General features: G+C 40.0%; 1 protein-coding gene across 6 annotated transcripts in view; it reads left to right on the top strand.

The window, feature by feature from the left end:
* kalrna (kalirin RhoGEF kinase a) overlaps positions 1–25,870 on the top strand; it is a gene marked incomplete at both ends in the record, with an annotated part of 131,532 nt that overhangs the window by 83,623 nt on the left and 22,039 nt on the right. For all 6 annotated transcript variants that reach the window (XM_083902657.1, XM_083902658.1, XM_083902655.1 and 3 more), the window contains 9 exons: positions 972–1,061; positions 1,392–1,484; positions 1,570–1,681; positions 1,774–1,964; positions 2,043–2,144; positions 2,808–2,956; positions 3,114–3,216; positions 19,873–19,951; positions 20,047–20,214. In XM_083902657.1, coding sequence (XP_083758783.1) covers positions 972–1,061; positions 1,392–1,484; positions 1,570–1,681; positions 1,774–1,964; positions 2,043–2,144; positions 2,808–2,956; positions 3,114–3,216; positions 19,873–19,951; positions 20,047–20,214 — 1,087 coding nt within the window. The remainder of the gene's footprint in view (positions 1–971; positions 1,062–1,391; positions 1,485–1,569; positions 1,682–1,773; positions 1,965–2,042; positions 2,145–2,807; positions 2,957–3,113; positions 3,217–19,872; positions 19,952–20,046; positions 20,215–25,870) is intronic.

Below are 25,870 nucleotides of genomic sequence, written 5' to 3'. Positions count from 1 at the left end.
CCTCGTAATAGTCTGACTTTTTTCTCGTAATATTCTGACTTTTTACTCATAATATTATGACTTTATTCTTGAAATATTGTGACTTTTTTTCGTAGTGGTTATTTATTCTTGTAATATTACGTTTTTCTCGCGATTTTACGACTTTTCACTCGTAATATTACGACTTTATTCTTGAAATATTGTGACTTTTTACTCGTAAATTACAACTTTTTTCTCATAATATTGCGTCTTTTTTCTTGTAATATTTTATGACTTTTTTTCTTGTGATTTTACTTCTTTTTTCTTATAATGTGACTTTTTACTCGTAATATTACGACTATTCTTGAAATATTGTGACTTTTTACTTGTGATTTTACTACTTTTTTATATCGTAATATGACTTTTTACTCGCAATACTACGAGTTTATTTGTAATATTGCAACTTTTTTTCTGGCAATATTTCAACTTTTTTCTGGCAATATTTCAACTTTTTTCTGGCAATATTTCAACTTTTTTCTCACAATATTGCAACTTTTTTCTTGTAATATTTTATGACTTTTTTCTCGTGATTTTAAGACTTTTTTTATTGTAATGCGATTACAATTCTTACACGTAATATTACGACCTTTATTCTTGAAATATTGTAACTTTTTTCTCGCAGTAGTATTATCTATTCTTTTATCTTATTCTTTTTTTCCATTAAAACCTTTTTTTTGTGCTTTGCTCCAAACAAACAAAGTCATTCAGATGAAAACTAGTGAATATGCAGTGATTTATGGTTCCGTTTGGAGCTCATTTCCTCCACAAAAGCTTCACTCTCTGCCAGCTTTGCTCTCACGTTACTTATTTGACAGTTTATTTGACACATTTTACGGTCGAGTTTCGCACCCAGAATTTCATTTTCACTCCTACAGTTTCCAGATTCTGCTTTTATTTCTATAAAAATGTCATGTCGAGTCTCTCTTTTTTCTTTTCCCTCTGGTGTTTTCCAGGCGGATAAGTTCCACATCTACGTGGATTACTGTAAGAACAAACCAGACTCCAGTCAGCTCATACTGGAGCACGCCGGCACCTTCTTTGATGTGAGTAGAAACCACTTTTTATTCAATAAGCAACATAAATTCATGAAAAATACTAAAACAAAGCATTTTATTCACCTATTATTCAATATACTTAATTGCATCAAAAACAGTGAATTGAATTGCACATGGTCTCGCTTTAAATGAGTAATAATCAAAAACCAAACTAAATCTGATGAAAGTGCATCAGGTCAAATGACTGAATTGTGTAGTTCACCTGCTTTCTCAGTAGGTGGTGCTGTCTGATCATTGGAAAAATAAAGCACTCTTTCTCGCAGCAGAACAGAACATTAAACATCTACCGTAACCTGCTGTAATCTTCTAATCTCTCAGGACATTCAGCAGAGACGTGGACTGGCCAACTCCATCTCCTCCTACCTCATCAAACCGGTCCAGAGGATCACCAAGTACCAACTACTGCTGAAGGTAAAGACGCACAAAAACACACACACCCGTACACAAACACAAAAACACACACTTTACATATTTAAAACGATTAATCCTCCTGCAGGAGTTACTGTCGTGCTGTGAGGAAGGCAAAGGTGAGATTAAGGACGGTCTGGAGGTGATGCTCGGCGTCCCCAAGAGAGCCAACGATGCCATGCATCTCGCCATGCTGGAGGGTGAGACACTGACGAAAATCACGCTGCTTTCTGTCAGAGATGAGATAAGAAGTGGGATTATGCCCTGTCTCTTTGACCCTGCTGCTCCTCAGGCTTTGAGGAGAACCTGGAGGTGCAGGGCGAGCTCATCCTGCAGGACAGCTTCCAGGTGTGGGATCCGCGCTCCCTGATCAGGAAGGGAAGAGACCGACACCTCTTCCTCTTCGAGTTCTCGCTGGTCTTCAGCAAGGAGATCAAAGACTCGGCGGGCAGGACCAAGTACCAGTTCAAGAACAGACTACTGGTGGGTTGTGATCGTGCACATGTGTGTGTGTGTGTGTGTTTGCTTAATAGTCGCTGACTCGTGTTTTGTGTGCCACAGACGTCAGAGTTAGGGGTGACCGAGCACATCGAGGGCGACCCGTGTAAATATGCCCTGTGGGCTGGAAGAACCCCGTCCTCTGACAACAAAACGGTGCTAAAGGTAAGTGAAATTTGAATTTCCCGTCTCTCTTAATAAGTGCTGTAACTAACGATTGTTTTCAATATAGATTAATCTGATGATTATTTACTTGGTTGGTCCATAAAATGATCTGTGTTTCCCAAACCTCAGATAATGAAGTTCTCAAATGTTTTGATTTGTGCGCTAAAAAAGCTAAATGAATAAGTAATACGTAGATTTTGCTCGTTTATAAGTAGATTTTGGAACTTAAAGTAGATTTACTATAAGTAGATTTTGGAACTTTAAGTAGATTCTGGAAATATAAGTAGATTTTGGAATTAAGTGAATTTTGGATTTACAAGTATTTTTTGGAATTAAGTGAATTTTGGAATTACAAGTAGATTTTGTAACTTTTAGTAGATTTTGGAAATATAAGTAGGTTTTGGAATTATAAGTAAATTTTGGAATTATAAGTAGATTTTCGAACTATAAGTAGATTTTGGAATTAAGTGAATTTTTGAATTATAAGTATATTTTGGAACTATAAGTAGGTAATAGGATTAAGTGAATTTTGGAATAATAACTAGATTTTGCTTGTTTATAAGTAGATTTTAGAATCAAACGGACATTTCTCAGTTTAATGATTTAATTGTTAAATTGGGCAAATGTTAATGTTTATTATCATATCGTTGTTTACGCTTTCAGGCGTCCAATATGGAAGCGAAACAGGAGTGGATTAAAAACATCAGGGAGGTGATCCAGGAGAGGATGACTCACATGAAGGGGGCGCTCAAGGAGCCTCTGCATCTGCCCAAAACACCAGCACTGAGCAAACCCAGGAATAACACAAAGAGGTAAAGACGCCTGAGTCCAACTTTATTTGTAAAACAACCACAGTGCTGCACAGAATAATAAATAAAAGAGAGAACGAGTACATAAATAAATACATAATTCTTCTAATGTTCTCGTGTGTTATTTATTCTGACTGTGTGTCCGTGTGTGTTCTTTCAGGGACGGAGGTGAAGACGGTGACAGTCAGGGAGACGGCAGCAGCCAACAGGACACCATCTCCATCGCTTCCAGGACGTCACAGAACACTGTAGACAGCGACAAGGTAGGACACGCACACGCATAAAGAAAAGAGACGGATTTTCTCTTTATATATCACTTTATATATCGCTTTTATATCAATGAAGCAGAACTATCCACAATATACCCTCAAATATGGAAGCTTTATTGGTCAAAATTGTCGTTGGTGTTTAAATTCGGGGTTGTGGGGAGGTATTCCACGCAAAACGTCCGACTTGGAACCTGGAAATCTCTACAGTTTTATGGAACGCACCATATTGCTTTGTTAGATAGCACTAATTTGAGCTGGAACAGCTCCGTTTGTTAGCTAGTTTGTGTAAAAGACGGCTAAAATGCCAGATATTGCGTGTACTAATATCAAATTCACCATTAACTTCAATTAAACATCTGGCTCGGTACTCGGAAATCTCTAGAATTTCGTGGAACGCACCATTATGTTTAGCTAGGATGTGCTAACTTGAGCTGTAGCATCTCTGTTTGTTAGCTAGTTTGCTCAAAAGACAGCCAAAATGTACAATTATCAAATTGACAGTTAACTTCAATGAAACTTCCGACTCAGTACTCAGATATCTCTAGAATTTTATGGAACGCGCAGTAATGCTTGGCAAGAAGGCGCTAACTTGAGCGGTAGCAGCTCTGTTTGTTAGCTAGTTTGCATAATAGACAGCTATAATGCCAGATATGGCATGTACAAATATCAAATTGACAGTTGACTTGGCATATAATTAAAGAAATCCAGGGATTTGGGATCTCACAGAAACTTGTGTGGTTTAACGTGACTTCAGAATGTAAACAGACATGGAGTCGGACTGCCGTCATCATTGTGTGTCTAAAAATTGACTACTAATCCCTCAAACGACAGGATAATTTGGCCAGATTATCTGTTTGAATCAGCCCTAAAATCGGAAGACCAAAACCTCGGGACCGAAATCTAGCCAATTATCGTCTAGTGTGTGGTGAACTTTAGCGAGGATCCTTGACTTTGAGAATCAACTTCTCTGTGACGGCCCTGTGACGAGCTGATTCACCACAGCTGTGTCGGCGCTACAGGGTTTCCCACGCAGCTACAATGAGCAGAAGCAGGGGCTGAGAGTGTGCCAGTGGTTTGACGGACTCTGTGTGGGAGCACATGCAGCTCCCCAATTCTGGGTTTTTTTACTCCTTAAAAACACCTTAAAGTCGCACGTAGTTTTGAAGGATTATGCGCGAAGCTGACATTTAATGCACAGGAAATCAACAATGTCACCGTCTGAGCAGAGAAGCAGAGGGTGATGAAAAACCTCTTCAGGTTGTGTGCAGGCGTCTGTGCTGATGCCTCCCACCAGCCAGTATCTCAATTTCAAGTAAGCTTGATTTTAAAACTTGCATTTTTGACTATCAACCTTTATTTAAGGGTTTAAATAATAATGTTTTGCCGATAATTATATTTTATGCTGTTTAGTGCTTCTAAAATGTCAGTTTTTACACCTGTTTTACTTGATTTGATGATTATTTCCACTTAATCCCAACATTAAACTGCCTTTTCTGACAGAAAAGTGAAGATTTTGTTGATTTGTAAACCGCTAACAGTCTGCACCAAACCCCATAGAGAAAATGACCAATTTTACGTCACAGCGCACAGGAGTTGTCGATCCACTGTAGCCTTTATTTTTAAGGTCAAATGGGTTATTTTGTGATTTTGATGTTTGAAATATGTCATTTGGGTTTACTCAAACAACACCCATGTAACAAACAAAGCAGCAGGAGAGCAGCAGCTCCTGTTTCCCTGTGAGCTAAAAATGACGATTTTCTCTATGGAGTTTGGTCTGTGAGTTACGAAGCAAGAAAACGTGTCTTTTTTCCTATTAAAAATGCCTTCTAACGGCAAAATAAAGCGGGCAAACATATTTTAGAGATATCCTACACTTAAATTGATGTGGATTTTATATGATTTTGTTATTTATTTTAATACCTCGTGCAGCCACGCCCTGATTTTGGAGCTAATTTTACGAACGAGCAACAAGAACCCAAAAGATATTGTGAAATGAGAAGTAGCACAATTATATTTGTTGTTTTGACGACATCTCTTCTCTCGCACACACACACACACACACACACACACACACATGCATGCATATACACACACCCACCCACACAGATGTCAGTCATGGCCTCCCACTGTAGGGTTACACAGTGTGGCCTTTTCACCGCGCAGCCCCACGCCTACACGCTTACGCTGCCTCTAAATGTCAGCACAATGTCATGCACACACACACACACACACACATGCAGAACGACCTTGACAATGTCCCTTCATTGTGAGTGTGTGTTCTTCAGTTTCACACTGCACCATCGTCTCTCTGTAAATAGTAAAATAATGCACGTTTGTTTGTTCCCTACCTCCTTTCCTTTTCCTTTTTCCAATGAAAACATCACAATGAGCGTAAACGTGGGTGTGTTGTTGTTGTTATTGTTGCTGCTCTCGTCCAGTTTATTGTTTCTTGGATTTAGAAAAACCCCTCTGATTTTTTTTTGCTATTTCAAGATCCTCCTCTGCTGTTTTTTCCCTGAAAACATGAAAGGGAAAAGTTCCTACATTCTTGTTTGGATAAGTTTATTGTTTTATTTTTGCACGTGCTGCTGACACAGCGGAGTGTAGCTTTAACTGCAAGCTGAATACCTGTTGTATGAATTTTGCATCATGCAGATTGAGCAGCATACTATGGAGGAAAATGACTGAAATGATGCTTTAAAATCTTTACATTAGCTAAGAAACTTAACAAAAAACAAAAGAAATAGTCTCACATACAGTAATATATCATCTTCTGATGAGTGTGTATGATTATTGCTGCAGTGAAAACAAAGCTGCATGTTCTCCTGTGATGTACAATATTGCTCGCTCCCTTCTGTTGCGTTCCCATGACTCAGTCGTGTCCTCCAGGGATTTATTATCATAAACTCAGCCGATCCCTTTATGTATTTTGGAGCAAAGACATTTCATTGATCTGTCCGGCAGCAGCAGCAGCGGGTGTTTGTTCAAACACTTGAGCGGCTCTTAAGGTGCACTTTGTGTTTAATGGCTTTTCCTAACGGTCCTGAAACACAAATTCACAAAAAAAGGTTTAGGAAAATAGGTTTTGTCTCAAGTTTAACAACTTTAACAAGACGGCTTATTCTCCTTTATATTTAAGGTGTTATATGTAGATTATGGGTTTAAAATTACGGTGGCCCTGAGGTGCAAAACACAACTGCAAGACAAAAAACACAAACGCAAATCACAAAACGCAAACTTAGTTAATGTTTTTGTTTTCTGCTTCTGCGTTTGTGTTTTTTGTTTTACTTTTGTGTACTTTGATTTGCGTTTGTGTTTTTTGTTGTGCGCTTGTGTTTGTGTTTTGCACCTCAGTGCCACCGTATAAAATGTATACTGCAATGCTGCAATTCAATTGATGGTTGCCAAGTTTGACAAACTAGGAAATAAAAAGCTAAACAATGAACCTATAAACATCATATTTGTTAAATATTCACTAAAAAAGTAAAAGAGGGAGAGATGATTAGCTAAATTTCTCTGTTTTGCTTCCCTGTCCCGCAGGAAAGTATCCAAATTGGCATTTTTGTCGCGGTTTATCAACTTTTTCAGCCGTTTATATTTCGGCACGTCTTCACTGCAGACTCTCATTTTAGTTTTTGAGATGTTTTTTAGAGGGCTACTCTGGTATTAGTCAGCGTTTCTGAAGCTAGCAGCTAGCTGCTCTTTGCTAGCATCTTTCCAGACTGCGTGACAGACTGAAACACACTGGAAAAACTGATAAAAATACTTTAAAATACATGGTTAGAGGCCTGCGAATAAGAAGTCATTTTGATATTCAACAAATTTGCTTGCAACATCTCTTAGTGTAGCTTTCCAGGAGACATGAAGTAGTGACGCCCGGCGAGTGAAACTGACGGGGACTGTTTACTTTAGAGCGTCTTAATTTATTAATTAAATAAAATATATTTGCGATATTTGCCCTGGTGTAACGATGATATATATATGAAAAACAACAATTCATGCAATCAGGAGACCCTTAAAAATTATTTATTAAGCTTATTTTTTGTCGCTATTTATAAACCTGTAGCTCTATTTCTGTCCCTTATACCTTCACCAATCTGGATTACACTTTCTCTCCAACCACACACACACACACACATATATATAAAAATGTCTCAGGGTTACTCATGTAGCAATCCATCTCGTGTTTTGCACTTGGCTAGTTTTCACACTTGTGCATGTCCCACTTTATATCCCCACCCCACGCTCTCCGTCTCCAGTGAACTATAATAACAGACGAGAGTTGGCACTGTCACATGTTCCACTGGCTGTCTGCGTCTCAAGTGTGTGTCTGTGTGTGTGTGTAGACGGGGTGGGAAGCTTATGTTTGTGGTGGTTTTTTGCATGAAAAAAAATGACGAATGCTTCTTCTCCAAACCCCCACGCTGTGTTTTTCTGTTTGTCTTACTTTACAGCTCTCTCTGACCATTTTTCTTCTTCACGTCTCTTGTTTTTTTCCACACTTTTATATTATATTATATTATATATCAACATTTTCAGCGTGAACTCAACAACAGCCTTTTATTGCGCTGCAATGCGATGTAGGAAAAAACGCACTAATGTTCAGACGAAGCAGAGAAAACGGTGCAATTTGTCAAAACGCTGAAATTGTTCCTGTCAGAAGCAGTTTGGAAATCTTTATCGTAAAGTAGCATCGCTGAGCACAGACTTCGTAGATGGAAACACACTTTTGTAAAGCTGGCAAACTAGCATGACCTAAATCACAATATAAGCTAATTTTTCACATCATGTAACCACTAATATCATTTTAAATTGGTGAATTTAATGAATTCTCTCCAAGAAAACTTCATTTTATTTCACAAATTTTAACCAAAAGGTTGTTTAGGGACCCCAAAAAAAGCACCTGTGGGATCCGATCCAGTGTTTGGGAGCTACTAGATTAGCATCTTCTGTTTCTTGAAGTGTTTTTCTCTTATTTATTTTTTTCCCTCCTCTCAAATGACAGTAATTTGCGTCCGTACGGTGCATCTGATTTGAATTAAAGTGGCACAAGTAGCTTTAATTGGCGGCTTTAAGCTGTTGACAGTTGTATAATATGCGCACAATTATGCTCAGAGTGCACTTAACACCTACTGTATTTCACGTAAAGTAAACTTTTTCAGTCTTTGGTTGACGCTGGATTATACTATACAACGGCGTCACGGCAAAACGACCTGAAATATGCCTTTAACCGCATATTTTTCTTACATTATTGCTAACATAATCCTGCTATTACCTATTTTTTGTGTCATGTAATACTTCAAACTACTATTTTTTGTTTTAATTTAAGTGTTTTAGCTGTAACACAGATGTCAAATTTAATATAAAGCTATAGTGTGTAACTTATTATTTCATGTCTGTGGAGACAGCAGGGCAACTTTAGGTTAAGGAATTGACCATGGTTCTTTGAAACACGAATCTGTTGAATTGAATGTTTAAGGAAAACTTAAGGTTAAATCACTTTCTCGGAAACACGAATGACGTACACTTTAGGTTAAGGAGTTAACCCCGGTTCTCTGAAACACACGACGTAGTAACAAACTTTGAAATAAGGCACCTACATTTTGTTTTATTCAGAAAGCTCGGTGCTAGCATTGTTTTTGACGACAGAAGTTGCACACTGTAGCTTTAATCCAAACACCAGCTATGTTGTTTGGATTTAAATGATGTGCTCAAAACATGTAGTATAAAATAGGTCAGGTTTCCTTTTGTTGGTTAAAACAAAGCCAAACAAGCCTTTTCCAACCAACTATTTTGGTTTCTGCTTTAATAGCAGCCTTGTTGTTTGTCAGAAAAGGTCAGGGGTCATTGTGATGGTTTAGCCTTAAGTTGTGATGTCCCGCTGACGCTCCTGCGTCGTCGTATCAGTCACTTCGGTGACGATTTGGTGGAATAAGTTTTCTGTGACGTTTCTTTCTGTGACTCAGCCGCAGTTCTAGTCTGTGGTCTTTACATTATCATTCCAGCGGGTGGACGGTGTTGGCTTCCCCTCACGCCTCCACCACAGCGGCTCAGAGCAAAGACGGCTGTTTGTTTTGTTTTGTTTTTGAGTTTTTTGGGGGGCCTCCGCCTTCAGTGGGTGAGTCGAAAATGATTTCTCCGTGAAGCAGATTCAATAAAAGTTAGCAACACTGCAGCTCCAGCGGGATTAAAACCGCATCAGTGCTTGGAAAAATAACGTATTTAGTGTGTCATGAAGTCAGAGTGGAGTCTGTCAGACCAGAGGGTTTCTCTGTTTTAATTATTTTAAGACTTTAAAGGACTATTTGACTTAGATAATTGAAACTACACTGTTTTTGGACCAATTATTTGACCATTTTCCTTATTATTCCCCCTATATATTTCAGTTTTATTACTTTATACAACATAACAACAGTAAATGATTATATTGAAGTGATAAAAAAGCAAGGGAAAAACAATGTAGGGCTGGACAATGTCAATAAATGTGAAGATTAAACGTCTAGCGGTCACACTTGACCCATTATTATAAATTACAGAAACTTTCATTAAAAACTCAATATTGAGTTCATACATCATTTTTATTGATTTAAAAACTGCAGTGCATTTTTAATAGACTTGATATCGGCATCAATTTTCCGCTATTGACTGCCCTGATTATAGAAAAACCCGTATTTGAAACCATTCGCCTTTTAAACGTCCAGTGTGACCTTTTGCTTGTTTTAATGGCAGAAATGTTAAAGTTTCCGTAGCCATGAATAAACATTTTATCTACTTTACTCCTGCAAGTTTATCGTATCAGCGAGCAGTTGCTCATCGATGCTTGTTTTGCTAGTTTTGGCCAGTACGTCTTTGAAAAAACAGATTATTATAATCTCAATGGATGTTTCAGATAAATAAAATATCTTAACATCCATTTTTTTTTTGGCATCTTCCGATGAGAAACAACTATTTACACCAGTTTTCTCCCAAACTTTCTGAATATGGATCCACTTTTTAAGCTAACGTGACCATAATCCCAATATAAATTAGGTCAGGAGTCAAATTACGCATAATGTAGCAACTGATTTGGTAAATTAATAATTTAATTAGTGCTGACCGGAAAAAGACACGCGTGACGTCGTGTTTACATGCCGCGACACCGGAGTCCAGGCACCGTTTAACAGTTAGCGCCGTTAGCTGCATTAGTTCCTTTAGCGCCTGTTAGCGCGCCTACACCTGTGTACTGCGTATGTGTGCCTCTGTTTTTAAAGTTTAGCATTACTTTAGAGTCTCATTTTAGCAATCGGGAGTCACGTAAACATGACGTGACACGAGTCTTTTTCTGGTCGTCATGCGTTAACGTTGACGCCGTTAACCGCCGATATCGCGTTAACAGGCCCAGCACTAAATTTAATCAAAAGAAATGTATATTCAAACGTCATTTTACACACTTTTTAGCTAAATGTTTGAGGCAAAAGACCCCCAAAAAACCGCATCCCACGGCGCATCAGAGGGCCCCCGCCCCGGTGTTTGGGAACCACTCGCGTTCCATGAACTTGACTTTTTCACACCGCAGTTGTTTTTACACGTGTGTGTGTGTGTGTTCTCGTGAATCAGATGCAATCAGTGTACAGTAGCCATCTGCTGGTCATATGACTGCGGAGTCGCACACACACACACCCTAAAACACACACTAACACACACACATGTACACACAAGGAACCGTTGCAGTTGAAAGTGGTTTTGTGCAGGGAGTGGGTGAACATGCTCAGACACACACGCGCGCACACACACACACACATTTAGTGCCTTTCCCATTAAAACACAAAGCTATGGCTGTTTGTTTTCACACACACACACACACTCGGAGGGAGAGAGAGAGAGAGGGAGAGAGGGTGAGGGCGTGTTTGTGTGTGTGGCAAAGACACAAATGAGGGAGTTGTCAAAGACGACAGGGAAAGAGAGAGACAGAAGAGGACGAGGTCGACATGCCAAAGTGGATGAGCTTTAAACTGTTCAAAGAGAGCAGCAGAGTGAGTACGAACCTGCTGCACCTCACACTCTATACACTCTACACACACTCGCACACACACACACACTCACTCACTCCTGCAGCAGCTAAAATATCACTCTATAGACCAAACAAACATGTCACCTGATCTAATTCAATCACAGAGCCGTCTGGACTCCATGGCGTCTACATAATAGAAGTCAAATTGCAGACTTTTTGAGTTCAATTTTTTGTTTTTAAGTTTTCATTCATGCGTAAAAGTGTTAAAGTTGATTTTTACCTTTACGTAAATCTGATAAATTAAGTGTGAAACTAGCGTTTTGAAGACTCGGTCACTGATCTGGACGTTAATCCGTGCTGTTGAGTTTCACTTACTTAGCAGGAGGTGGAGTGTGTGTGTGTGTGTAATAAGGGCGATTAATGGTTAAACAGGGTGTGTGTGTGTGTGTGTTTGCGGACAGTGAGGACAGGAAACGGGTCATTAGTTGCCACGGCGACGGCAGAAATGAAACGGGTGTCCACACGTGCCAATTGAAGTTTAAAAAGTTGTAAACGGACAAACAAACTTCATATTTTTGACTGCATTTTTGAGGGCAAGTCTTCAATCAGACAAATACAAACTATAGACAACATGACGTTATTGTAGTGTTTTCGGAAGACGTCTCGTCTTATTTCTGTCTCGTAAACATGAGCTCATGTACTTAGGGTCAAAGTTCAACAACTGAGTCACCTGGAATCCGTGCATGTCACTGGAGGAGTTTCACAGAAAGTTATTTTGACTTGTTTTGACTCGTTTTTTTGTGATTTTCCTCCACATATTTTTAACGTTAAAATTTTTTAAATTGTTATGATGATATGGAGGCTAACGATCCGCTACGGTGACCCCTACAGGCCGGAGCTGAAAGATGCTTTATTTAACAATTAAACTTTATTAAAAACGTTATTAAGAGACAGAAATACAACCTAGATTTACAAAGACAAAACGGACGTAAAGTATTTTGCGTTACTTCCAGACTGCGGAAAACATCAGGGGTTAGTGGACGCCAACTTCAGACAATTAACTCTACGATCAGCTAGTGTTGTTAGCTAGATTTTTTTCCCCTGTTGTTAACCAGCTCCACTGTTAGCTCTGCTGTTTGCTACTTTCCCAATTAACTCTGCTGTTTGCTGATGGTTAGAACCTACTTCCTGTTGAGTTGAGACCATGGTCCTCATAGACTTTTTTGTTCGTCTTGATCTATGACATGTTCCCACCAAATTTGGTGAAATTTGATGCAACTTAGTTTTGGCTACGTCTGCTAGGGGTTTCACCTTAGAGTAATTTTGCGCCACTTTGACTTTATATGATTTTCTTCCACCACTTCACGCCAATTTAGGTCCATTTCCACCAACGTCTAGTGCCTCCAAAAATACGAGAATTCCTTTCAAATAAATCACCAAAAGTTACACACTGCAGCTTTAAATCCTCTATATAATGTGTTTTTTATAATTCCTGGTCGTGTGCTGTCGACAGTGTCATTTTAACGCCTACGCAGGGTCTCTGTGATTGAGTCGTTAGCTCGTTTATAGGAGACTGTGAAGTAAACGTGGGTTTGAGTGGTTTCTAAAGTGTCTCTGTGGTTTATTTTACTTTTTCGGGCTGCGTTTTACGTTTTGTTTTGCGGAGTAAGAGAACAAAAAAAAAACGTAGTTGGTTCTTCTGCAGCCTCACTGTGGCTCCGACACAATAGCTCACAAGTTTGTGTCTTTGAATTGTGTCTTTATTTATGCTACTGTATTTTCAGACACTTGTTTATCACTCGTCACATGATGTGGATCGTAGCCGCTATGATTTTAACTACCGATGCAAAGCCAGACGGCAAAAGAAATAACCCAAACACACTCAAACCACAGCCTGGTTCACAAATATAAGTCTGGTCTCCCAGAAAAACTCAGCTATTTCACTTTTCTGCCAAACCTTTGCAAATGCTGTGTTTGAACTTTCTGTGCAGGGAATTTGAACATTTTGCAGAATTGTTTTATACCTTTTTTTTAGTCGATGGTTATCATCACTGTTATTTCTTTACCCGGTAAAACACCGTTATGTTGATATGAAGACACCTGAATCTGTGGTGTACAGAAAATGTTTACTGCCAGAACTAGTAACGGCAACAACGGAATCTTGAGCTAGTTTTATTGTCCCCCAAAATGTCGTTGAGTAGTTAGTAGTTTGAGATAATCCAGGAACCTTCCGGATAGAACTTGCAGTGCTAAAAGAAAAATATCTGGTTGCGTCTTAACTTTTTATTTCAGCTGATCAATCTGAACAAAAACTTGTAAAATCGTCTCTAGTTGTATTTTTTAATTTGCTATATTGTTGGAGCTTGTCTCTTAACAACAGCACAACCTGAATCTCCTTCATGTCGACAGGTGCTTTCATTGCCTTGCTCCATTGTTAGCTTTGCGTTTTTGCTATTTGCTTTGAGTTAGTTCCATTAGTAGCTACAATGTTTGCTATTTTGACAAATAACTCTACTGTTAGCTAGCTGCACTATTAGCATTGCTGTTAGAAAGCTCCAGTATTAGCTGTGATTTTAGTTCTGCTGTTAGCTAGCACTGATATTAGCTCAAATGTTTGCCACTTTGACAATTAACTCTGCTGTTTGCTAGCTCAAATGTTTGCTCTGCTGTTAGCGAGCTCCATTATTAGCTACATTGTTTGATATTTTGACAATTAACTCTATCAGCTAGCTACACTATTGGCTGTGCTGTTAGCTGGCTCTATTAATAGCTCCAATGTTTTGCTATTTTCACAATTAACTCTGCTGTTTGCTGTTAGCTTGCTCCACTGTTGGCTGTGATTTTTCCTCTGTTGTTGACCAGCTCCACTCTTTGCTCTGCTGTTTGCTATTAGCCAGCTCCACTGTTAGCTCTGCTGTTTGCTAGTTTCCCAATTAACGCTGCTGTTTGATGATAGTTAGCTCCATTTCTAGTTGTACTGTTTGATCTGCTGTTTGCTCTGCTGTAAGCCATATCCATTATTAGCTCCAATGTTTGCTATTTTCACAATTAACTCTCTTTAATTGTGCTAATTTGCATGATATTTCCTGATCTTTCACCACTTAAAAAAGTGAAATTTGCCTTTTGATCCTGGTGACTAATATCTCAAATATTTTAATTGCTATTTGAAGTAAAACTTCCGTTGACTATTCACAGTTTAGTAGATTAACGTGATGACGCAATATCGCATGACTCCGAAAATAATTTTAAAGTCAACTTACAAAAACAACAAACAATCTGTTAATGTAACAAAATGCAGCTTTTGTGATTTGCATGTTTTTATAGTCGAACAAGAAAAGTGCATGTTGAACTGTGTGATAGGAAGAGGTGACACCATGTTGTTTTTCAGGCTTCATTCAGTGTCTGTTGACACAGGGAGGAGTATTCTCCAAAATAGAGACACAATTATTTGCATTGAACCACTATTTAAACTTGGGACGCGTGAGTTTGCTTTTCTCTCAAGGAAGATTCTTAGTTTTTTCCCCCCCGTGTCTGAATCGTGTTTTTAAATTGACAGCCGTGGACAGGAGCGCTGTGTCTCTCTGTTGTGTCCTGGCCTAATTCACCGTGAAGGTTTGCTTTTCCTCAAGGATGATTAACTCCGGTCAATGTGAGTTCGGAAAGCAATTCTTAAAGAATTCAATGCTAACAATGACACAATTTCAACTATCAAAGGTCAACAACGATGCAACTGATCATCTACAAAACAAAAAAATCCAAATATACATATATATATATATATATTTGTCCATACAATGTTTGCCTCTATTTATTTAACCCGGACAACTCGAAGCAACTCGATCTTAGATCCTCTTCCTTGAGTCTGATTGAAAAAGTCAGTTGCGACGAGAAACGCGAGACGGAACATGAACCTCAGATTTCTCTGGTGCTGCGGTTTAAGAACGTGGCGCGCACTTCTTCCACTGGAGCCCGAAAAAAATGAGTAGCATATGAGAGGGATTCTTTGAAGGCGAGGTTGGTGGTCCTTGACCATCAAATAGATTACCGCAGCAGCAGCAGCAGCAGCGTGTCTTGTTGCTCAAAATCTACAATTCTCAGTCCTTGGCAGCGAAAACTCGAGTTCATATTTGTGTTTCGACACAATAACTCACAGCAGTTGTGATTTAAATATATCATCAATCAATGATTCAATGTTGTGCTCTGTCACTAATCCAGTGTCGGATAAAAGCCTTGTGAGCTGTTATGTAATGTAGTCGTAACTATAAGGTCACAATATGGATTTTAGCCTGAATGTATGCACTTATGTCAAAGCTCCTCAAAGAAAAATGTAAATATCTGAGAACTTTGCAAGAAAAATCTACCTCGGGAACACCTGGAAAGTCCGAATAATTCATATCAAGTGGAATATCTGTGTGGATAATAAGTCAAATGACTTTCTCACTGATTCTTGCTACACTCTAGAAACCGAGAGAAAAATTGTTACGGACGAAACGTTATCATCTCCCAAACGATCTCCACTGTAAATGAACTTAGTTCTGCTGGCGACAGTGAGTCTTTTGTGAAGGCGCTCACATGGACACGGTGTTGTTTTCGGGGTGGGGGGGGAACTGTAGTCTCAGTGTTTTCCAGCTTATCGGTGACATCACGGAGCCTTTTAATGAAAAGGAAGCCGCTGTTTTGGACGTCTTTCTTCGTCCTCATCGTCATCAACGCAACGACAACATGCAACTTTCCCTGAACTCCCCACGTTCCGTTTCGTTGAGGTGAAGCCGGTTGGTTCTGCTTCACGCAGTGTTTCCGCCGCTCTGACATATGACCAGCACAAGCTGTGAGTGTGTTGTTACTGTACACACACATGTAAAAGTGTGTGTCACATGACAGAACAACACAAAACACACCCTTCCAATGAAGCTGTAGCTCCTCTCTTGCATGAATACTGTAAGATTCCAGTGTTTATTTTACATGATAACCGATATTTTTTTCGTTGAAATGTTAGCTATTTTGAGACTTTTTTTGGATAGCAAAAACTCCTGACTGAGGGAGCGTTTGTGTATATACACCAGCAGAGCCGAGACGAGCGAGACAGTTGTGTCGAAGCTCAGCTTCCTCTAAAAAAAAAATGTACCGTGTTGTATTTACATTTCAACACTACAACGTAGATCGGAACGTGTCGCTATAATCCGTTCAGAATCGGCCGTTTATCGCGGATGACGTTGCATCGTCTTTTTTGCGTGATTTCCCGTAGCGGCCTCCGCATCATGGGATGATTCTCACTGCGGCGAGCTCAACCGGTGATTGGGAAAATGCGGCCAAAAGAAAGGTCGCTTCCACGGAATCTCGGCTTCTCTGGGAGTCAATGGAGCAGTGGGCGGGTGTTGAGCTTCTGCGTGATGATTGGAGGAACTGTGTGGGAGGCGGAGCCAGTTTTTTTTGATGGACAGTGTTGCAGAAATTTGCATATGTTCCTTGCTAGAGTTGTTCATTGGCAGATTTTATGTACAAATAACTGGCTTCTCTTGTTTGAAAGACCAGCAACTGCCACTTCTCTTGTTGTTTTAGAGGCCTGACTCTCAGTTTATGTGTACAAAAGAACAAAACTCACTAAAAAAGCTAAAAAAAAAAACATTTAAAAAAGGCTGTGGAAAGTCTTAACATGAACATGTGTCATGTTTTTTTTCTGTTGTCGCTCCTCTATTATTAATTTTTTTAATAAGGCTGTTTTTCCTGCTCGTGATGCAACAACAACACAGCCAGCAGCGTTTTTCTTTTATTTCATTAGCCACACCTGAGAAGAAACACAGCACATAATAACAAAATAAAAGTTTGGTTTGGAGTTGGGTGTGACGTCAGAGTTTCCTGTTTCCAGGACGAATCCAGCTTCAACCTGAGCAGAGGTGTAATCAGCCAGAATAAGTGAAAACACCTGCGTGTGTGTGTGCGCGCGCGCGCGTACGTACATGTGCACAGCCATCTGTCAGGTATAAGATCACCTGGTACCTTTAATAGAAACAGGGCTTCTTGTTGCCAGGCGACCTTTAGCCGCGCATAGAGCGCCTGCTTACACACGAGCTGACATTTTCCAAGACAACGAAAAATAGACGTAGGCGACGAAGAGGAAGAGGAGAAAAAACAGGAAATTGATCCGTTTTAGATTATGTTATTTATTTAAATTTTTTAACATTGTTTACATGACTATTTGTGACTTTCTTTTGGTGTATTTTACTCAAAAGGGCCAGAAAATGTCCTGTAACTTGGTGCTTTTGTCAATTTTTCCAGAGTAACTTTAAATTTCTGGCAATTTACTGCATGTTAAAGTAGTGTATTTACAATTTATTTAAAATGAAGAAAAACACCCGATTTTTGTTAAATTTGAAATTTGTCTGAGTTTTTGTCTCAATATCCAAAAACGGGTGAAAAAAATTGAAACTATGTACAGTACAGGCATTTTTCAGTCAGACTGGAGCTGGACTACGGGCGCTCTGCACATCCATCGTTGCCGTCCTCCCAGCGATGTTTCATGTAATTAAATAATTATAATCGTCAGAATTCTTTAGAGTTAACAAACAAACATCTGAAGAATTTAAAATCACACATGCTAAATAGCTGTTACTGCACTAACAGGCCTAATTAACTATAAAATGACGCTCATAAAACTTGACGAGCCGAGCATAATCGTATTGTAAATATTAAAATCAATGCTGTTGAGTGGAATGAGTGGATAATTAGTCACACAATCGGCAATCGATCAGCCGGCGATCTCACTCCGTGACCTTTGTCATGGTCCACAAAGGTCAATGTCGAGCTGTGCGATATCAGCAGTAACTCCGAAAAGTGTCCGCCTTCACCACGGCAGTCGGTTACAGATATAAACAGTCGGATCAGCTGATCAGTTTGTTTGCAGATTGTCAGGTCACATGAGAACAGGAAGTTAAGTCACTGTTTACTTTGCCAAAAACACACGCTTTATCCTTAAAATCAGTCAAATTGTGCCGTTGCCGTTCCGCTACTGTAATTTCACGTATATATCGTCAAAATTTCTGCTCCAGTTTGAGCTCCTTCCACAGTTGTATCACTGTTATAAGTTATACGACTGTCTAAGTGTCTTTATTTCGATGCGGTCTTTATTTACCAGGTTTATTCAGCCGTCAGTGGAGTTTACACAACAGCGTTTGCTGAAACACTGAAGCTCGTCCGTCTTCACTTTTGTGTCAATCATTAACTCTGAAAGATGATATTAACCGCACCGTCCGCACCTGTTTAACCACACACATTATGTGTGTTTACATATAGTATATTAATTTTAGAAGTCAGAACTCGAGTGCATTAATTATAGCAGTGTTTGTACAGCGAGCTTTCTGATTTTTCAGCTTCTTAAATGTTAATATTTTCTCAGATTCTTTGCTCCTTATAGCAAACAAATCGATTAAAACTGAATCTTTTTGGTTTGTGGACAAAAACATGACATTTCCGAACGTCATTTCCAGGTTTCCTAATATTTTCTGACATTTTTACAGACCATTAACTGAGAAAATAATTGGTGGATTATTCAATATGAAAATTAGTTGCAGCTCTAGTGAATTCTGCTGCTCAGAAAAATGCAATTGTTAAGCTGTTTCCACCCATTCTCTGCTGGTGTATACACACAAAAGACTCCCTCAGTCAGGTCTGATAGTATTGCTTGACAATTGCCTCTCATTTCTAAGTCAAATAATGGTTGAGGTTTATGTCAAACCTTGACTTTTGTACTAGAAAGTGACTTTCTCTACGGACGACTAATTGACTCGTCTTCTTACCGTGTTAATTTACTTAAGGTCTCCGCGCACCGTCGCCGCGTCTGCTCGTCCTGTTCCCTCAGCCCGCGGCCGCTTTTCAGAGCGCAAACATTACAAAGCAAATAGCTGAGGTGTGTTTTCCCAAAAATCTTAAGGGGAAATTTCACTCTAATGCTAATATTACTGAGAGAGACCTGAAAACAGCTTCAACTCCCACGGGGCCCTGTGCAAGAAACCACACACATGTCAAGTACATTATCGTCCGTACGTGATCACTTTTCTGGATGGGAAATGTTGTTGTTGTTAGCTGTGTGTCAACACGGATGTCTGCCGAGAGCCACGCTCGAGTTTCTCTTCGTTTAAGTGGATTTGCAGCAGGGGTTTTTTCTGTCTTTCGGAATTACAGAAATTAAAAATGGCCGACTTCCCGTTGAGTTGAGGCCGTGGTTACGGTGGACTTTTTTGTTCGTCTTGGTCTATAGCATCTTCCCACCAAGTTTCAGGATATTCGGTGGAACTAAATTTTGCCTCTTTTTTCACATTTAGGGAGGGCGCTATAGAGCCTTTGAGCAACACAGGAGTTCAGGAACTATGGCAATATCGCATTTTCGCCTGACCTGATCTCCCTGCTAATTTTCAAGAGTTTTTATGCCCGGTAACCCCCTCAAAAATAACCTATTTTTGGTGGGAAATGTCTTAAAACACCCCCCTTGCTGGTGTATTTCTGGTACGGCCTTACAGCGCAACCTACAGGCCTGTAACAGCATTTATAGTAATTTTTGGGGGTTTTCTGTTTCTGTGTGGATGAGGCCCAAGTCAGACAAATGCAATACTTTACTGAGCACAGTTTGAAGACATTTAAACCATGATCTCTCTCTCTTTTTGCAGCTCTCTGGAGGTTGCGAGCTGACGGTCGTCCTCCATGACTTCACAGCAGGATGCAGCACGGAGATGTCTGTCAGCACAGGTGAGAGGGAAACCTTCTGTGCTTGTCAACGCGCTTCAAATGTTCTGTCCTCGGACGTAGAAAACATCTGCACTCTCCGCTCTCTCCTCCCTCAGGTCAGACCGTCGAGCTGCTGGAGCGGCCGAGCGAGCGGCCCGGCTGGTGTCTGGTCCGGACCACGGACCGCAGCCCCCCGCAAGAGGGTCTGGTGCCCAGTTCCGCGCTCTGCGTGTCCCACTCGCGCTCCAGCGTGGAGATGGACTGCTTCTTCGGCTCAGGAAAAGGTAGGACTGCTTAATGTGGCTTAATCTGAGACTGGAACATCAGAGGTGGATATTTATGTCTTACTAAAGGATAAGGTGTCTTTCCTGTTTTCTGCCACCTTTAATTTATGGACTTTACCATTTGAAATTTGGAGGTAGAGTCATTAATGTAAATTATATTAGATATTTCTGAATAAAAGTGCTTCAAAGAGGCCTGACTTCAGATCCATCAGCAGCTGTGATGATTTAAGCTGCTTTCCGGAAGGAAAAAATAATGTAAAACTTAGGGTTAGTACTGTCATAATTTCTTCTATTTTCAATCACACTCATCATCCTTTTGGTTGTAGCTGTAGGGCTGAAGTCATTTCAAGTAAAATTGATCTGTATTGACCTCTACTGGTGAAACGTGGAAACTACATTATACAGTATGGGAAACCATGTGGCTTGTATAGTTCTGATTCTGGGTATTTTGTTGAGAAACACATTTTTAATTGGCATTAAGTGAACACGGAACAGAACCAGGACATACAATCGCAAAGAGACGTGCAAAGTTCTGAAGGAATTCAGATGCCAGGTCCCGATTAGTCATTAAATGGGACATAAATGTTGTTATTATTATTATTATCATTACTATTATTAATACTGTGTCACTGATTTACCTGCAGCATTTTGTGTCATAAAGACATCTGTGACTTTCACAGCTTCACATCTCGTAGTTCGAGATAATTATGTATTTTATTTATTTACACTTTAATTTACCAGGAAATGGCATTGATATTAAAGACAGTTTCACAAAATAAGACTAGGCAATTGCACAACTATGTCAACAACAACAAATACTATCACAATAAAATAGTGTAGATGGAAAGGCAGCATAGACATACATACATGCTAATTAGTTGTAGCTAGCAGTAAAGTTTAAACTAATGTAAAGAAAATGCTAGGTCCCAACAGTTATAAACTAGCTACACAGCTACAGCTAGCTGTCATTTAACTAAGGTGATACACATAACATTCAAAGCTGCTCTTTTAGCGAACGTTTGGCTAGCTTCCTGCATGTTGCTTCCATTAGCATCTGTCATGAATTAGAATACTTTACTGTAGTCTCTTTCAGACACACACGGGCCTGATTTGCCTGATCGGCTGTGTAGTGTTTCGTCGCTCTCGCTGTGGAGATGAATGTGTCGCGTTGTCGTGGAAACATGCAAATCGAACCTGTGTGACCGCTACACATGGAAATAAACTCTACAAACAAACACATACTCATGCACGTTATCAGGTCACACTGAGGTGGTCAAAACACATTGGTAATAGTTAGTTTGCATTGTTATATGGATATAATGTGATAAAAAAAAATTTGATTAATGGCAATTTACTATTGAACTTCTCTGATTAAGTTTAATTACTACATTTTCTTGATTTGATTTGACTTTCACAATTGCCTGCGTCCTGCCATTCGTGCCTTGATTGTTCGATGATATAAATGCAACTTGAGGCTGAGTGTAGTAATTAACGTGTTCTCCGTTTTGATAACGAACAAGTCAAACTGTTAATTAACCCCAAAGAGTCGCTGCTAATTAACAAAAAGTGAATATAAACTTGTGCTTGATTCAGTCTCGGCCTCCTCCCTCTGTGCATGTGTGTGTCTTGTGACTGCTGCTCTGTAAAGTAGGTCTCCTTGTCCTTTCTGCTCTCTCCTCACTGACTGTAAAAGACACTGAAACTCCAAAGAGAGGGGAGGGGAGCGAGGAGCCATTTTCCTGTCAAGGGCCATTTAAGTCATTACAGCATCCTTTAAATGTCATACTGAATTATTCAAATCACTAACCTCTCTCTGAGGCATTAGACGTCCCGGTAACCAGTAACTACGCTTACACATCATGAGCGTTCTGTAGTGTGTGCTCAGGAATTAACTCGGATCTTTGCATATCAAATACCTGCGACTGCTTTGTCAATCGCAATAGCTTTTGCGTTGTCTCGGAATACTCGCGGGGAGCAAGTAGCTAAAGTTATTGCAAGGGAATGCTGAAGGTATTGCAAGGGAATGCTAAATTCATTGCGAAAGAACAAGGGAATGCTAAAGTTATTGCGAGGGAATGCTAAAGTTATTGTGAGGGAACGCTGAAGTTATTGCGAGGGAATGCTAAAGTTATTGCGAGGGAAAGTTATTGCCAGGCAACGCTTCAGATATTGCGAGTGAATTCTAATGCTAAAGTTATTGTGAGGGAACGCTAACGTTATTGCGAGGGAACGCTAACGTTATTGCGAGGGAACGCTAACGTTATTGCGAGGGAACGCTAAAGTTATTGTGAGGGAGCGCCAAACTTATTGCCAGGCAACGCAAAGGATATTGCGAGTGAATGCTAATGCTAAAGTCATTGCAAATGAAAGCTATTTTATTATCAAGTTATTGTAAAGGAGCAGTAACGTTATTGCGAGGGAACGCTAAAGTGATTGCGAGGGAACGCTTACATTATTAAGAGTGCCCCCCCTTGTGGAATGGGACATTACAGAGAGTACAACTCTTCGGCACGAACGCGTGGCTAAACGACGTAACATCTTTTCAGCATCGTAAAGCGAACCGCTTACCGACAGTCCTTCGGTTTTTTAAAAGAACTGCTCACGTCACGTGGAGTTGTGCAAAGTTATCGTCGCCGAAGTGTTTTGTTCTGCGACTTCTCGCTGTTGAACATCAGTCACAAGTGCACCGTTTGTGTGTAAAATAGGACACTGCAGGGGAAAAGAGCTGTTGGACAAACTTTATCTAGGCTAAGTGCATGTGTGTGTGTGTGTGTGTGTGTTGTCTTACCTGCTGCGGCAGTGCTTATCAAGGAACACACACACACACACACACACACACACACACACACACTGAGAGAGACCAGGGGCATTTACAGTTCATGGGTAATTCAGATGCTGAGCTTTGACCTGATTTAATAGATGCTTTTTTTTCGTACCGAGTCAGACCATAGACCATTGTGGCTTTTTATTCTGATGACCATAAAGCTTTTGGGGGAGGTTTTTATCTCTGACTAATAAATAAGTGACCTTATCTTTGTTTTTTTAAATGCTTAAACAACACAAAAACAAACGTTCGCACCACTCATCCACAGTAGTGAAACCACTCGGACCAGTTTACAAAGAAATACTAGCAAAAATTATGTAAGCAAATAACGTCAAGATCTAACCCTGGAGAGGTTCCTTTACAGGCAAATGTTTATATGAAGAGTAAAGAAGACAGAATAATCCAGGAGATTAGGCTCTCAGCCAGAATTTGTGTAAAAACTGAACAAATAGCATCTAATGGCCACGTATTTATGTTTTTTCTACGGGACTATAACTCCTATATCTTAACACCTTCGTCCTTGTATTATAATATAATGGTTCAAAAGTCCTTCATGTATCGTTGTGCAAGTCTCGCAGGTTTATCAGTAACAGTGTTTACATATTTGAATGGAGCCATTTTGACCGCGCGGGCCTTTTATGTAACCGAGCGATAACGCCGACAGTGTTGCGGTACGGATTCGTGAAAACGCTAGTTTTACATTCTTTGTGTGGACAATCACAACGTATTACTGAACCCTTAACCCTAAAACCAGGTCTTAACGCTGAAAACGCCGGCCGAAATGTCCTCAAAAGATAGGTTTGAAACATGTGTCCTCACAACGTACTGAATAGTCTTTACCCTTATGGACCAGCCATAAATGTCCTCACAACATACTGAAGACATGTGTACACACACTTACACACACACACACACACACACACAGTGAAGGCACTGAAGTCCCTTAGTCTCTCAGCCTTCCACAATAATTAACAGTGACTTCTATTCCGAAGAAGTGAAGTGTGTGAGAGAGAAAAGAAATGCTGTACAAGGGTGTGTGTGTGTGTGTGTGTGTGTGTGTGTGTGTGTGTGTGTGTGTGTGTGTGTGTGTGTGTGTGTGTGTGTGTGTGTGTGTGTGTGTGTGTGTGTGTGTGTGTGTGTGTGTGTGTGTGTGTGTGTGTGTGTGTGTGTGTGTGTGTGTGTGTGTGTGTGTGTGTGTGTGTGTGTGTGTGTGGTTAGGCTCCTCCTCCTTCTCCTCCTCATTCGCACTCTCTCTCTCTCTCTCTCTCTCTTTGGTGAATAATCTCAGCAGTTTGGACTTGAAGCTGCTACCGATCACTTTGTCCTCTCAGTCCGACTTTGGTGTAAAAGTTTCACGTGCAGCTGTGTTTGTGTGTTTGTGTGTGAGTGAGTGAATGAATGAATGAATGAATGAATGAGTGAGTGTAGGATGCATGTGTGAGCGAGGATGAAGCGAGGCCGGCGCTGCTGTGGATGGATTCTCGCTCGCTGCTGCTGCTGCTGCTATGGCTCAGGTGGGACGACGGGAACCGCGTGTGTGTACTTGTATGTGTATCTTTGTGAGGACCGATTCATGTACAAACCATAAGAAATGAGGACATTTTTGTCTCGTCCTCACTACTTTTAAAGGGTTTTTTGGTGGGTTAAGATCTGGATTTTAGGGTTAGAATTTGGTTTCCTTAGCAGGACTGCTCTGCGAGAATATGTGTGTGTTGTTTCTTGTTTGTGTGTCTTTGTGAGGACCAAAATAACATGTAAACAATAAGAAATTGGGACATTTTGTGCGGTCCTCACAATTTTAAATGGCTTTTTTTTAAGGTTAGAATAAGGTTAAGGGGTTGTTATGTCTTCGAGTGTCCTCAGTAGGAATGCTGTGCAAGAATGTGTGTGTGTTTCTTGTATGTGTGTCTGTGAGGACCAAAATAACATGTAAACAATAAGAAATTAGGACATTTTTTGTGGTCCTCAGTTTTAAAATGCTTGTTGGTGGGTTAAGACCTCATTTTTAAGGTTAGAATTAGGTTAAGGTAAGGGTTTTTTATATCTACGAGTGTACTCAGTAGGAATGCCGTGCGAGAATGTGTGTTTTGTTTCTTGTTTGTGTATCTTTGTCAGGACCAAAAACATGTATACAGCATAAGAAATAAGGACACTTTTGTCTGGTCCTCAATGTACAGTGTTAGAACCGGTGTCCTCAGTAGGAATGCTACGCGAGTATGTGTGTGTCGGTCAGCGAAAGCATGTGTGCGCTCATGTGTTTGTTGAACATGCTTTACAGCTTTTTTCTGCGCGCGTCTCTGCGTCTTAAGGACATTTTCTGGCATAAACGCTGACCCCTGTCGGGACAAGCCGTCGTCACGGAGACGGGGGTTTGGCGTGAAGTGGTTGCGGCTAATTTTAAAATGAAACTTTTTTTTGTTTTGTTTACGTTGTCCAAATGAACGTGAGTCAACGCAGAAGAAGAATAGAGTGGGTGTGTTGAGGCATGAAGGAGGGAACCGGTTCCTGAAGAATCTGATCTTTTAATGCTGATCTTTCAATTCCTTCCTTCCTTCATTTTTATTAGATTATTATGATGATGATGATGTCGCGGCGCCCCGGTTGTCCTTGGAAACTGATTTGAATGTGAAAATGTGAAACAGGAAATTATATGTCACACAGATGGAGACGACGAGGACAGTTTCTCTCTTTGTTTTCTCTGTTGGATTGAGCAACGTGTTGTGCACGATTGTGTGTTTGGGTGTGTGTAGGTTACGACACACAGGCCGTGACACAAGTGTTTATGTTGACTTTTAAAGGCAGGATTGTAATTGTCTGCCAGTCAACACATAG

The sequence above is a fragment of the Microchirus variegatus genome (assembly GCF_963457635.1).
Source record: "Microchirus variegatus genome assembly, chromosome: 16".
NCBI lineage: Eukaryota > Metazoa > Chordata > Actinopteri > Pleuronectiformes > Soleidae > Microchirus > Microchirus variegatus.
The sequence above is the reverse complement of the archived record's forward strand: the minus strand, read 5'-3'. Positions and strand labels throughout refer to the sequence as shown.